At 45.1% G+C, this 14798-nt stretch overlaps 1 protein-coding gene across 1 annotated transcript in view; it reads right to left on the bottom strand.

Moving 5' to 3' along the window:
* ACACB (acetyl-CoA carboxylase beta) overlaps window positions 1-14798 on the bottom strand; it is a 73309-nt gene that overhangs the window by 31318 nt on the left and 27193 nt on the right. Inside the window, exons 11-28 of the mRNA XM_074973099.1 lie at window positions 12844-13014; window positions 12093-12254; window positions 11626-11789; window positions 10612-10762; window positions 10401-10504; window positions 8851-8932; window positions 7930-8075; window positions 7534-7684; window positions 7178-7312; window positions 6482-6628; window positions 5587-5775; window positions 4106-4206; window positions 3599-3687; window positions 3378-3502; window positions 2235-2348; window positions 2006-2119; window positions 1396-1485; window positions 1097-1215 (exon numbers count right to left, since the gene is read on the bottom strand). Of these exons, the coding sequence (XP_074829200.1) occupies window positions 1097-1215; window positions 1396-1485; window positions 2006-2119; window positions 2235-2348; window positions 3378-3502; window positions 3599-3687; window positions 4106-4206; window positions 5587-5775; window positions 6482-6628; window positions 7178-7312; window positions 7534-7684; window positions 7930-8075; window positions 8851-8932; window positions 10401-10504; window positions 10612-10762; window positions 11626-11789; window positions 12093-12254; window positions 12844-13014 (2354 nt within the window). The remainder of the gene's footprint in view (window positions 1-1096; window positions 1216-1395; window positions 1486-2005; window positions 2120-2234; window positions 2349-3377; window positions 3503-3598; window positions 3688-4105; window positions 4207-5586; window positions 5776-6481; window positions 6629-7177; window positions 7313-7533; window positions 7685-7929; window positions 8076-8850; window positions 8933-10400; window positions 10505-10611; window positions 10763-11625; window positions 11790-12092; window positions 12255-12843; window positions 13015-14798) is intronic.

Below are 14798 nucleotides of genomic sequence, written 5' to 3'. Positions count from 1 at the left end.
CAGTGAGCTACTGCATGAAACACCAGCTCTTCAACTCACACAGCAAACCAACACCGTGCACCAGATGGAAAAGGGGATTTATTCACTAAGAGCACAACTAGGAAGGTTTAAAGAAAAGGAGGACTTGTGGCACCTCAGAGACGAACACATTTATTTGAGCATAAGCTTTCATGAGCTACAGCTCACTTCATCAGATAGCTTTAACGATGGATACATGAGGGGGTTTGGAGCATCCTCCCCTCACCACCTGCTTTTGTAAAGCTGTTTAATTAATTTCTCATTAACTCAGTGATGGAGACCCTCAATGGGAAACTACTAAGCCTTCCTAGTTTCAGAGTAGCAGCCGTGTTAGTCTGTATCTGCAAAAAGAAAAGGAGGACTTGTGGCACCTTAGAGGCGAACACATTTATTTGAGCATAAGCTATCTGATGAAGTGAGCTGTAGCTCATGAAAGCTTATGCTCAAATAAATGTGTTCGTCTCTGAGGTGCCACAAGTCCCCCTTTTGTTTTTGCAGATACAGACTAACACGGCTGCTACTCTGAAACTAGGAAGGCTTAGTAGTTTCCCATTGAGGGTCTCCATCACTGAGTTAATGAGAAATTAATTAAACAGCTTTACAAAAGCAGGTGGTGAGGGGAGGATGCTCCAACCCCTCATGTATCCATCGTTAAAGCTATCAAACCATGCAAGCATAGGCACCAACTCCGTGGGTGCTCCAGGGCTGGAGCACCCATGGGGAAAAAACAGTGGGTGTGGTCAGCTCCCCCTCGACCCGCCCGATGCGTCCTGCCCACCGGCGGGCCCCGCCGATCAGCACCTCCCCCCACCCAATCAGCTATTTCGCAGGGTGCAGGACGCTCTCAGGGGGAAGAACAAGGACATGGCACACTCGAAGGGGGGGCGGAACTGGGCAGAAAGAGGCAGGGCATGCTTGGGGCCTTGGGGAAAGGGGTGGAGTGGGGGCAGGGCCTGGGGCGGAGCTTGGGGGTCAGGAACCCCCCAGCACTTTCAAAAGTCGGCGCCTGTGCATGGAAGTCGAGTTCATCAATAACCACATGGAACCGGGCAACAGACTAAGTGCAGGTCATTCCTACCTATTTGGATGCGATGATGGCAACATAAACTGAAACTCTACCACACACGTGCCATCTGAGAGCTGACGATGCTGCAGGCTGTTTAGTTCATAGGCGATATATCCTCTCCTCACGTACACCTGACCAAAGAGGCAGGAGAAGAATTTAATTTGAAATCAGAGTGCTTTCCCACTGGCCAACCACTGAAGCAACCACGATGTGCAACACAGCCTCTCTCACTGGCACTAAAAGCAGCTCCGGCTCTAAGAGCTGCATTACTTCTCAATAAATGGCAGCCAAAGTCTTAATTCACCCTTTACCTCCAGAGCTGCCATGCACACCAGCTGGTTGGAGTAGTAGAAGAAGGTGGGGAGCACATCAAAGATGGTGGTTTCCGAGAGGATCAGTTTCTGTCATGAAGAAAACAGAATTCAGCGCGAGGCACGGTTTGAACAACCCAGTGCTGGCATGAAAGACGAAGAAGAGATGGAAGTTACACAGCTGCAGTTGCTCCAATCCTGAATCTCCCTCATTAGCTTTTGCTAGATTCGTTAGCCTGCAGTTCACACTGAGGGTTTCAAATGATCTAAGGCGTAATCTAGAGTGCCCGTCACCACAGTTCTCAAATTCCTAGCATATGGCCCAGGTTTCCCTACTAGGGGAAAAGAATCCTCCATTCACTTCCTACCCCTTCTGAGGAGAAAGGTAGAAAGACGGTGAACCTGTGCTACAGGCCTTCATCTGGAAGAGATCAGAAAGCAGCATTTCACATGGTCTGATATATACTAGCATCAATAGCTTAAGCTCCAAGACATTAATGCCCTTAAGGCCTTTTGAAATAAATGGCTTACAAATCAAACTGCTTCACTAAGAACTAACTAGAAGGTAAAATCCCATGCTTTATAATTAATTATAAGAAGTAGTCACAACCTTTAGGTTTTCAGGGCAGAACTGGTGGCCGTACATGTCGATAGCAGACAGGAATATGGACTCCACCTGATTGTGTCTCAGTTCATAGGAAGGGAGGTGAGAAGCAATCAAAACCTACAAATAAAAAGAATCTAAATGAATGGCAGTGATTTGGAGGTGGAAGGGGAGGTTGGGGGGAAAAAAATCACCACGATTTAACAACATCGTGTAAACCATGAAACACACTAACCTGTCTGGCTCGCAAAGCCACTTTGGAGTGCTCCGTTTTACTGAGCTGTGTTAGCTCATTGAGAATGGCCATCAGCTCCTCCGTCATGGTGGAGTCTCGACCACACAGCTGGTCCTATTAAATATCCTTCCAGCGTTAATGACTAACCCTTATTGAACAGAAACCTCCATCTACCTACATTCCTTACTTTGCCTACAAACGTCTGTGCACCGAACCAGGAAAACGTGCATTTCTCTTCTAACATACACACACACAGAGCCAATTTTTTGTTCTGGCCTTGGAATCTATATGAAGAAGGGACCACTGTGATCATCTAGTCTGATCTCCTTTATGGCACAGGCCAGAAAACCTCCCCTTTTCTTAAAAGTCAGCACAGAAAAGGGAAGATAATTTAATGACGGCTCCACTAGTGAAGAAGCCACCAATAACAATTTTGGGGGTGGAGTCAAAGATGTTAAGAACAGATGATGTAAAGTTTGAAAAGAACTTTATGTTTTAAACGGGGGTAAGACCAAAATACTTCTTCAAAATGTCTGCGGAAGTTTAATTTTACAATAAAATCCGAAAGTGGAAATCTGATGTAATAGGCTGCATATCTGAGTTCTAATCAAAACTTGCCTCCCCATTTGCAAAGTAGATCTAATAAGGAGGCTTAATTAAAGATATTAAAGCACTCTGAAGATGCTCTACATCAGATGCTCTGTACAAATATTAAGTATTATTAAGTGCTGTAAGAATATTTGAGACCTCACACACACACGCACACAATGTACATGATGAATCGATCCATTATATTTGCTTTATTTTCCCCTTTCACAGATGACTGCAATATCTCAAATCAACTCTCTTATTACAGGGAAGCTTCCCACACTGGTAATTTTTCCAGAGTTCTCAGCTGCAGTTTGGCCTTCACTCTTACAACAATGCAATGGATCCCTTCTGTAAAACTATTACCAGCAAGCCACTCATCAAAACACAAGACTACAGACTGCTTTGTTCCCTCCCACCCTTATTTCTCGATTTCCTTGAATTCAGAATTTGTTTTCCAGGTCAGAAGTAACACTCTACAGGGCATCTCAACAGCCGTTTCTGATCCAACTTGACACCCACCCTAGTCTCACAGAGGTTGCCATTTTTACTTACGATTAACATGATCACCAGCAGATTCTTCTTTGCCACCTGGGCATGAGAGAAGATGCACTCGAGCACCGGGGTCATGTCCAATTTGTACTGCTCCCTCAGGTTGATCACACATTTGTCATAGTGGGCTGGGGAGATAACAAGCATCCACTGGTTAGATTAGTTCCCCCAGGCCTGTGGAACAGCACTGGGCCCTCTGCAAACACGCCACCGCTTCCTCTGACCTTGTTGGAACTGGGTTTCCACTTGCAAGTATCTTCTCAGCAAGTCTAACACGACAGATTTCATGTAACCCCGAATGCCGCTGCGGTACCTGGGAACAGGGGAGAGGACCGAGTGTGCCACATCCCAGAGCTAACGCGCCATTGCATTGGCCACGCTGCTTTTGCTGGGAATCAAACATGGACTAGGAAGCAGTCAGGGTGGATCCTCCTCTCCTGGGGCAGGCAAATGACTCAAGCCAATAGCACTCGGTGCATGAGCCAGGAAGTGGTGCTCACCCAATGCTCTGCTTGCTCAGGACAAAGAGGGGTGCAGCATTACTGCCAGCCTTCCCACATGGCTCATCTTGCAGTCACCTACACCAGCACTGGTCCCGCTCGCCCTGCTGCTCTGACCCTTCTCCACCTCCCTCGGAGTCAGGGCTGGCACTAGTTTCTATGGAGCATTTCACAGCACATCTGGAAACCTCCCACACCGTAGAGCGTGCCACGGCACAGGAAGGCATTCACCTCTGGACTAGCTGCATAATACTCTGCGTGTTCATGAAGAAGACTTCCCGGTCTGCCTTCCTCTGCAAACTGGCTGCATGGCTGTCCAGTATGCTAGCGATCTGCACAGAGCAGAAGAAACACGGGCATGAAGGAGCTAAAAAATAGCTTGGGCACAGAAGTCTGGAAAACCAAGGGGATGTGACTTACAAGTACTCAGAAATGGCTAAGAAACCAAAATGAAGCTCCCTTTTCGCTTGCTCTACACATATTCCCCCCTTTAAGAGACTATATTAATTAGCAGGAACTCTAGTTGGATTTTCAAAGAAGCCACGTGTCTAACTGTTTCACTCCTTTGAAATCCTCAGCCTGTGAGCAGCAGTAAGTAATTTCCATTTTCCCAAAGATCAGGGGCAGGTTCTGCAATGCCTCACTCATGCAAGTTGTCCCAACTCATGTGAGCAGTTCAATTAGTTTCAGTTAGACTAGTCAGAGTAAGGATTTGCACGACTGATCCTGTGTCTTTATGGTTGCCATTCTTGGACACTACAAGGCTGTAGAGATGTCTCCATAATTGGAAACATTAATTCCAACCCTGTGAAGAGGAAGGGCAACAAGTATTATAAGGGGAAGAAAAAACATCTCTGTTTGGTAAGCGCAGTACAGCCAGCCAGCTAACCTGCCTGCCACAAGACATTCCAAGTGTGCCTGTGTCCCAGCAGGAATAATTCAGAAACCCACCACAATCCCCCCCCCGTTTTTTAATTAACATCATATGCACTGTTATGAACAATGAAATGTAGCTGTAGCTGTGTCAGCCCCAGGATATTAGCGAGACAAGGTGGGTGAGGTAAAATCTCTTATTGGACCAACTTTTGTTGGTGAGAGAGACAAGCTTTTGAGCCACACAGCTTGTCTCCCTCATCATCAGACACTGGTCCAATAAAAAGATATTACCTCACCCACAGTGTCCCATGAACAATGAAAGACAGACATTCATCAGTACACGCTCACTGGAAAGCCTTACAGCAGGGAAACGGTGCCTGGGTTGACAGAAATCTATTTACAGAAAACACATAGAGGTGAAGTACACTGACCTATTCCGGCCGCATTTACATGGAACATTCAGAGTAACAGCTGAGAAGACACTTAACTTTTTCAGATTTCAAATAGGAAAGGGATAGCTTAAAGAGGTTAGCTCAATTTTAGAGGGAAAAAAATTGCTTCAGGGCTGAGAGCTTGTGTAAAAGATTTCAGATTAAACTATATCTGTTACAAACGTTTGCTGATCAAAAAAACCATTTTTCCCCACACAATTTAAAAGAAATGTATTGAATAGGACATTTTCCCCATTAATATTTTTGATGAAACCCCATCGTTTAGCAGAAAAACTTTTCAGGTGAAAAATTCTGACCAATTTAGCATGAAAAGAAAAAAAGACGGACAGTCACCAAGATATTAAAGAGGATGGAATACAAGACCATCCCTCTTGTACGGCTTACCTGCTGACTGGGAAACTGACACAGCACCGAGGTGATGTTACTAGCGTATTGTGCCATCACTTTTCGAATGGATTTCTCCACTGACGCTGGGATTCTGCCAGACACGTTGGTCATGATCTCCTGCAGCTCCAGAAGAGGCAGGGAGGGGTCCCGTAGGGTCTTCATCAGCTCACATACCCATTCTTTCATCTAAGCAAATAAAGATTATTGCTGCGAAGATGTCACAGAAAAACATCAGAGGCTGATGTGTCAGGAAAGGCAAGTGAACGGATCTCGACATCCCAATGATGTAACCAACAGGTCAGGTGGGCTAGCACAATGGAATTAAGGATGGTTTCTCAACTGTGGCACTGGGCTGGGAGTAGCAACGAACCAGGTATAGAACCCCAGTCAAAGTCACTGATTGTCAGAGGTGCTGAGCACCTGCAGCTCTCACTGACCTCAGTACAAGTGGTGACAGTTCAGCATTTCTCATAAATGACGCCCTTAGAGTCCTTGTCTATAAAATGGGGATGACACCTTCCTACCTATCTACACACCAGGTGGTTGGTCATGAGCCTTAACTTCAGGCTTGTGAAGAACTGTGAGATCGCTGGATGAATGGAAGGCACAAAAGATGTGCTACAGCCAGTGCTTAACATTAAGGAGCTCAGCAAGCTATTATCCATTTCCGCCAAGGTTGCCACCTAGAGAAATACTGTACGTGCTCTTTGTTATTACACTGATCGTGGGGGACCATTCCAAGAAGAATACAAGTTAAACTAGATTTGAGAGTAGATCCAGGTCTTCATCCATGTATGAAAGAGAAATTGAAGAAAAGTTCGTTGGCATAAACATATCAGTTAAAATACCCTCTGGGTATTAGAAGCAGATGCCATTAGAGAAAGGCACTTACTTTTGCACTGAAATATGGCTCTGGCAAGCAGTACCCATTCATGACATTGATCAGATTTGACAGGACACTGTGAAAGACCTGGTGCAGCTTCAGGCCACCGATTGGCAACATCTGCTGGGTCGGGAGGCCACCTGTATACAACTGGGCCTGAGGTCAAATACAAGAGAAAGAAAGCATTTGGAATATAAAATGAGAGTGGAAAAGAGAAAAGTGAGGCAGATCTCATTCAAATTAAACAACCATCTAGAAAAATACATGAGCACAACCTCAGCAGGCAAGGAAACTGCTCAGTACTGTCATTATTTTAATTAAAATGCAAAGGAGGGTGTCATCAGAATGAATCAAGTGGTAAGTTTCCAAATAAGAGGCATTAGAAAAACGTATGTCAGAATTTCTTATTCTGGTCATTTTCAATCAAGTCTTAATAATCAAAATTCAGTTTTCTGTCCAAATCCCACAAGGCATATATGCTTAAGATACAGACTAGCTAGGGCCAACAGAATATTTATATAAAGGCCACACTTTCAAATACCAAAATTCTACATCATTGCTAAGTATCTGTGTTAAAACCTCAAGTGAACATACATATTAAGATACTGAGACATAAGAGACAGACAGTTACAAGTCACGGATGACCTGATTAGTCATGTAAGTAAATAGAAAATAACCTGGTTCTGTCCCAGCAGCAATACTCACTGGGTGCACTTTGGTAGGATCATCTAAGTCGAGTCTAGCTATGACACAGCCTGCCTCCAGCAATGCTCCTGGCCGTTTTATATAATGTATATGGCCAGATTCCTTCACCACCAGGGCCAAAATAATTTTCATCACCTGTAGGAGGGTTGGTGGAATAGTCAGAGTGTAATAAATGAATATCATCCACGCAACACCAAGAGCCTAGGGCAGTCATTTTCTTCCAAGTGTCACAATAGTGACAAGACTTCTTTTTTTATTGTAGGGATGCATGCACACAATCTGCATTTCTTTATCAAGCATACAGATTGGAAGCCATTTGCCACTCAGTGACACAATCTGCACTAACCTACAGTTACCTCTATCTCTGCAAAACTGTGCCCTACGAAGACGTGGCCTCCATCTTCCACCATGTACTTCAGCAGTTTCCCAGCAGAGGGCGATCTCAGCACAGTCGGATCTTTCTCCTTTTCAAAGTCACACGTTTTGTTACCAATGGTGATTCGGTAGCTTAAGGAGAGGGGAAAAAGAACAGGAGGACTTGTGGCACCTTAGAGACTAACAAATTTATTTGAGCATAAGCTTTCATGGGCTACAGCTCACTTCATCGGACGCATTCAGGAGAGGGGAAATTCTGTTACTGCTCAACCTATTTGCTGCCTGCTGCAGAAGCAGCTGCAATTGCTGCTGTGTTTAGTCGCGAGATTGGGAAGAAATCTGCAGCAGTGGGATAATGAGTCAGCTCTCTAACTTACCAGTTAACTTCTTCTTTCATGTACGTCGTGTAACTGTTACCATTATAGGAAAGCAGCACGCCGCCATCATTCAACCTGTGCACGTCTATCTCAATGTGAGTGTTATTCATTATAATGACATAAGTTGTCAGAGACTGACGGGCAACCTGTTGAAAAATACCAAAGAGAGAGGCTTTAAATGTGAACATTAAAATCTTCACGGAGATCAAGACGTAGGCGTGCCTTGCCAGGCTGCGGTGTATCAGCCCTTTGAGATGACACCAGAAGCAGAGCTGTCATTGTGTAGTGGGTGGGAGGAGGATTTAGCATGGAATACGGACTTGCTTCTCCATGCCCACCCCCACCCCCCCCGCCCCCGGTCACTTAGACCAGTGTTTCTCAACCTTTTTGATATCAGGGACCAGCTTGCTGCCTTCCTAAACTGTGTCAGGGAGATCTCAGGGACTGGTCGCTGAAAATCCACAGACCGGTCGCTGAGAAACATTGATTTAGATCACAGGATTCGAGGTTAGTGTTTGAATTGCTAGTCCAGTTCTACAGCTCAATCATCTGTAATTTCAGCTGATCCTCCACTTTCCCATGATAAGAAAGTGATTTAACTAACTAAAGCTGCTACCTATCTAGGTTTATGAATGGGAAAAGCCAGCACTTTATTAGAGGCATTAACTCCAGCAACAGTCCATCTGGAAGCAGAAAAATTCTCTACACTGTAAAAACAAATAGCTAAACTCATTTAAAATGAGACTTTTTAAAAAAATGGATAATGAAGATTTTTTTATTATCTTTTGATTGAAAGTACCCACCCAGAAGTGCTTGTCTGTACTGGTGAGAGACACATGTAGAATCTGCCTAGCCGCATGTAGTAATGCCTGCGCGAGCCAAAGTCTCCACAAGCTTGGAAAAACACAAGACACTGTTTACCTTGAGAGCATACTTCACACCTTCATAAATAAGCTCCACTTCTACAATGTTCAGCAGGGAACCCGCTGGCAGAACTTGGCCCCTAAGGGACAAGGGTAAAAAGTCAGACACCAAGAGAACTCAGCTACACTGTATAACCCATCAGCACTAGTCCAAAGAGCAGGTTTAGATCGCAGTGGACTGCAGAAAAGAGCTTTTAAAGGGGACTTGCTGGGGAGAGAAATAGTTGGGTTTTGCATCCCCTTTCTGATGTATAAAGGCAGTGTGAAAGTTTATAAAACATTTTAAAGGTGGTGAGGGAGGAGTTGTGCTGTTTCACATGAGAAATTAAGCTCATCTCCCCTACAAGATTCTATGATGATGGCAGAGCTACTAACATGACACCATCACAAGACTGAAGTGAGTGAAAGTTCAGCAATTGAGAGGGGAAGGGGCTTTTAGCCAGCCTGATTAAAACTTTGGTTTTTGTCATCATCTACTTAGCTCCAATGGCTAATGAACCATTGGGAGACAGAATGTCTTAAATAAAGATTCCACACTCCCACCCTTCAACTAAGGTGTAAAAGTTCACAATACACATCTCTGAAAAACCACAAGAAGTCCCACAGGAAAACTGGTGAAGAGTGACCTTGACATTCCTAAGGTAAAAAAACCCAGCAACTTAAAAACAAAACAAAAAAACCTTTATTCATAGACGTTAAAGACCAGAAGGGACCACTATGTTAATCTAACCTGACTTCCTACATCACAGAAGCAAAAAGCAAAAACCTTGGGTTTTCTATTTTAATATCTCATCTCCTTTGCTGGCCCCATTAAAGCTCTGGAGGTCGAACAGTGAAGTTTCCTTTCCTCCACTTAGCTGCCTTAGATAAAGAATATAGGAACACTGTCTTCACATCCCACTCTGGAAATCAGCAACGTAACCACGAGTCAACATTCTGTACCTTGTTTTAACACCCTTAGTGGCTGGTCATGCCTTACTCTGCTAAGGTGGGAACTTGCATTAGACAAAATCATGCACCATTAGCCTGAATGTGTGTGACAAAGGTCAGCTTATGTGCCGAAAAACCTTGGATCTCTCACTCACTCTCTCACACATGCATGTGCGGCTCAATAAGAAGCATTTTCTTATTACAATAGTATGTACAGTCCTCTACCAAGACTGGGACCCTAATCCACTAGGTGCTGTACAAACACATAGTAAGAGGCAGACTGAAAGAGTCCCTATCTCAAAGAGCTTTTAGTCTAAAAAGACAAAAAGGTGTGAGGAGAAACTGAGACACAGACAGGGGAAGTGATTTGCCTATGGTCACTCAGCAGGCCAGTGACAGAGCTGGGGACAGAACCACATCTCCTGAGCCGCAGCCCAGCACCCTGTCCACTACCTCTCAAACACAGCACCTTATGTCACATGCTCCATATTCCCCTGCTCTCGCTGAAGACCATTACAAAACTCCCATTTGTTTCAGTGGGACCAGTATTTGGTCATAAGAACGGTTTAACAGCCACACTTCATTGTGCTTATCCCCGTTAGTCACTTGGCACTTTACCTTTCAAGCGAATGCAGGAAGTCAGTCATACAAGTCCTAAACAGGGCATCTGCTACATTCAGAGCTCCGCAAACCACGCCCAGCATGGTGTCTGGCTTCTCGGCCTAGCGGGGGAAAGAATGACACTTCCAGCACATTGTGGACAGCAGGTCCACGTGAGAATGAAGACGATTAGCCAGAGGGAAGAAAATCAGAGCTCAGCTTCTCCCACCTGCACTTTCTCAGCAATCAGGTGGTCCAGCCAGCCAGTATCTATCTCATTGTTCTGAAAACTCTCAGTCTCCAGCAGCTTAATCAGGTACTCGACTGTTGTTCTGAAATCCCCACGAATAGACAGCTCTTTCAGTGCCACAACCATATTCCTTTTAAAGAAAAGTTCCTCTGTTAATACTGAGTTTAAGATGCATGATAAATATTCAGTGCTAAGCATACCGATCTATTGGGGCACACAGGATAACTATTTCTTTTCCCCCCCCTTAGCAAATGTCTTTGCCCACTTCATTTTCTACCATTCAAAGTACTAAAGACCCAGAATCTGATTTATCCAATACACTAGTGCAAGAGCAGACGTTAAACTTCTCTTTACAAAACATACAAACACATATGCCACATTTTAATTGGATTTCAACTGACATGCAAGAAGGCTCTTCCACAGCAGCCAAGGTATATACAGCAAGCTACACAGAATTTAGTGGTTGAGGATGCTGCATATGGTGATAGGCAACCTTACAAAAACCTAGCTAGATAAAGTGTTTCTATAACCCCGGAGAGAGACAGCCTGCAGTCAAAAGCTGTCTCCGAGTCTGTTATTAAAAGTCTGCCCTTTCTGCATGTTCAGCTCTTAAAAAAAATTTTTTTTTGGCCTACTGGGAAACAGTTTACTTTGAAAGATAACAGAGTAGCTCTGTGAGGCCACAAAGCAGCAAAGCACATGACCAGCACCAGTAAGAGCAACACAGAGAGCTAAGTATTAAGTGCTTTGCTGAAGCAGGGCTAAATCACCACAATTCTGAATATTTCAGTTTATTTTGAACAGTCTCCCTAATTGCCCTGCAGGTCTCTTTGTCACAAGTCCACAGCTAAACTGCTCAGAAGAGCCGAAGCGGCTCATTGCCTCTTAGGGTTAAAACCAAATATTTTTTATATCTAAACCCATCAACATTCAGTGACACTTGAGTCCCTTGAAGAATGCTTATTGCTAATCCTACTGGGAGGAAATACTGACGAGATGGCCTCCTCGCGGTTCTCTCCCCAGGAGAAGCAGTGCCCAAACTGCGAATCAGCAAATTCGTGCAAACCGCCAGCAGCTGCCACACTGAAATAACCCCAAACGTTCTTGCTGCTACGGAAATTCAGCTCCTGCACTGTCCCTGAGCTTGGCTTGAACCCCTAGAGTCAATGTAAAAAAACACAAAGAAGTAAGAAAGAAGTTTACATTTGAAACCGAACAGGTGCAAGTCAGGAAAGAGGAATCCCATAGCAAACAACAGCTATGATATAAGTCCGCCTGTGGATTCCATTAACCCCACCAATCTCACCTGAGAATATGTCCAATATTCTGACATTTGATCAGTGGAGGGCCTCTCAGAGTTCAGATCTTGCTAAAAACAAGGTCGCGCCCTGCCCTCACCCACATTTCAATCTGATCCAGACCAGAGCTGGAGCTTTCTAAACAGGGTTCCATTTACTCACCTCATCAGGGTTTTCACTGGTGACTCTAGCAGCAATGACATGGCCTCTGGGCACTGGGATATTTGCAGGGCTCTCAAAGCAGATGGGTGTATCAGCCCATGGCGACTCTCCATACAGCACTCGGATGTCTTTTATTCTGTGCAAGGGGACACCCATTGCAATCTGCACAAGTGCCCATCAGAAAAAGGAGACAAAGGAGACGTGGCTTGGATTCTTCTAAATTAGCTTTGAAATGAGGCTTCAGCATGACAATTATGGCCAGTCAGTCAGACTGGCTGGCTCAAGTAAACTGGAAAGGGACAAGGAGCCTTTCACCCTCTAGATCTCCAGTTCAAATCCAACCCCTTCTGGAGGAATTGAATGAAGCAGCCATCTGATGGCTGTTCAGAGCCCTGTGTGAAGTGACCTTAAGAGCAGTCATCCCAACTGGTCACTTTGTGGGCATATTTTTGAGGTGCTCAGGACTGATGGGGCATGGAGACCAAATGTCCCTCTCACTCTAGAGATGGCTCCTCCGGGTTGGGAGTAAGACATCGCGCAGGGGCTTGGTCTGCTGCTGCCCATGTTCTACCTCTTGATGGAGAGAGAAATTCCTTCTCCCAGTCTGCCAATCTAGTACCTTTCACAAGCTCCAAACTCACACACAACATGTGGCTCAAACCAACAAGTGCCTCAGAGTCATTCATGTATTGCAACAGCTTTAAGGAAAGCAACAGTGGGAAAAAATGGTCTGTTGACAAATTTCAAATACCTGTAGCTGAGCCGCAGGTAAGTTCACATCAGCAATCATTTCTGTGCAAGGATGTTCCACTTGCAAGCGGGGATTTAACTCCAGAAAGTGGAAGCCACCATCTTCACTATAGAGGTATTCGACTGTCCCTGCACTCACATAGCCCACCATCTTTGCAAGGCGTACTGCGCACTGAAAACACAACACAAATAGATCTGGCTTTTGTGACACTAGCTCGTGCTAGTCCACAACTGTAAAGCGCTTTGCCTGGTGTTCAGAGTCTATTACAGGCATGTTTCTGACATGTCCCTCATGTAATATTTCCAGGGCACTACATCAAATCGGGGAAAGACACATGTCACAGCAATACAAATAAACAGGAAAAAAAAAAAGCATCAGACCAAGAGGGAGAACGAATTTTTACACTAACACTGGAAAGCAATTTACAACCATGATCCCTTTAGTGTGCAGCTGGTAACTGACTGTGAGCCACACAATGCAGCACAGAAACTTGGAAGCAACAGAAGTCATTAGGAGATGGGACAGAGCGTCACTTGGGAACGGAGGAAGGAGAGTGATCACTTTAGATAAGCTATTACCAGCAGGAGAGTGGGATGGGAGGAGGTATTGTTTTATGGTCTCTGTGTATATAATGTCTTCTGCAGTTTCCACAGTATGCATCCGATGAAGTGAGCTGTAGCTCACGAAAGCTTATGCTCGAATAAATTGGTTAGTCTCTAAGGTGCCACAAGTCCTCCTTTTCTTTTTGCGAATACAGACTAACACGGCTGTTACTCTGTACACCTGGTTAGTTAAGCTGTGTCAGGTTTGCAAGAACCAAGACTTTGAAGTTCAGCCTGCTCCTTAATTACGTGCTTAATATGGGAGAGGTAATGTAGAGCTACCAAACTCTACAGCAACCAGAGGTGGATAGTGGCAGCTAGAAAAAATTTCAAGCAGAGAATCAAAATCATCCATCAAAAATGCTAGTTAAATTAAACAAACCTCCCCACCTTAAGAGTCACTCATTCAGCTGAGATGTTGGTAAGCACGGGGGTTGTTTGTTTTTCTATGTGTGTGTACAGCGCCCAGCACAATGGAGATCTGGTCCTTGATTGGGGCCCTTAGTGGCTACTATAATGCAAATACTAAAACAACAAGTGTACTGCAGAAAGGTGAGATCACATTAGTCACACAAGAGGTACCAGAGGCTTGTGAAGTAAGGAATACTCACGTGACTAAGGGCTAGACCCTTAGGTCACAGCTGATCCACTGGGACAGTGTTTCCATACCGCAGCCCCAGGCTACAACAGAACATTTATCCCTCTAGAAAGGGGAGGTGGTCATGGCTCCCAGGCTGAGAACCCCCAGTTCGAGGAGATTGTGGAAGGGATACAAGAATTAACTTGCTGGACACTCATGAGTAGGGCTGTAACCAAGGCAGGGCAAGCGGGGCAGCCACCCAGGGTGCAGAGCTGTGGGGGTGGAAAAGTGGGGTGGAATCAGGAGACACTTAAAGCCCTGCGCAGCAGGGCTCGTGGAGAAAGCACCACCTCCAGCCCATGACTCACCACAACGGGCCACCCAGCCTGTCTGGGTTGGGGGCACAACCAAAAAAAATCGGGGGGTGAGGAGGGGACTGTAACCCTGTGTCCTGTCTCCCTGCCCAAACATCACCTCTGGGAGGGGAAATGATGAAAAAAGGGAAGGGACCCAAATATGTTTGCTCACCCCGGGTGCTAAAATGCCTAGCTCCAGCTCTGCTCATCAGGCAGCCTCTTGGGTTTGTGATTTTAAACATTTGGCTGAAACGCGAGGGCTGTACACAAGCATCTGAACAGTTCATCCTGGTGGTTTTCCATTTATACTTGGAGTGTAAGCCTTCTGAGCCTGGCATGGTCTCCTAGCACAATGGGGCCTTGCTCAGGGTTCCTAGGCATTACCAAAATACATATAAGACGACTAATAGCTAAAAG

Source organism: Natator depressus, chromosome 15 (assembly GCF_965152275.1).
Source record: "Natator depressus isolate rNatDep1 chromosome 15, rNatDep2.hap1, whole genome shotgun sequence".
In the NCBI taxonomy this organism is placed as follows: domain Eukaryota; kingdom Metazoa; phylum Chordata; order Testudines; family Cheloniidae; genus Natator; species Natator depressus.
The sequence above is the reverse complement of the archived record's forward strand: the minus strand, read 5'-3'. Positions and strand labels throughout refer to the sequence as shown.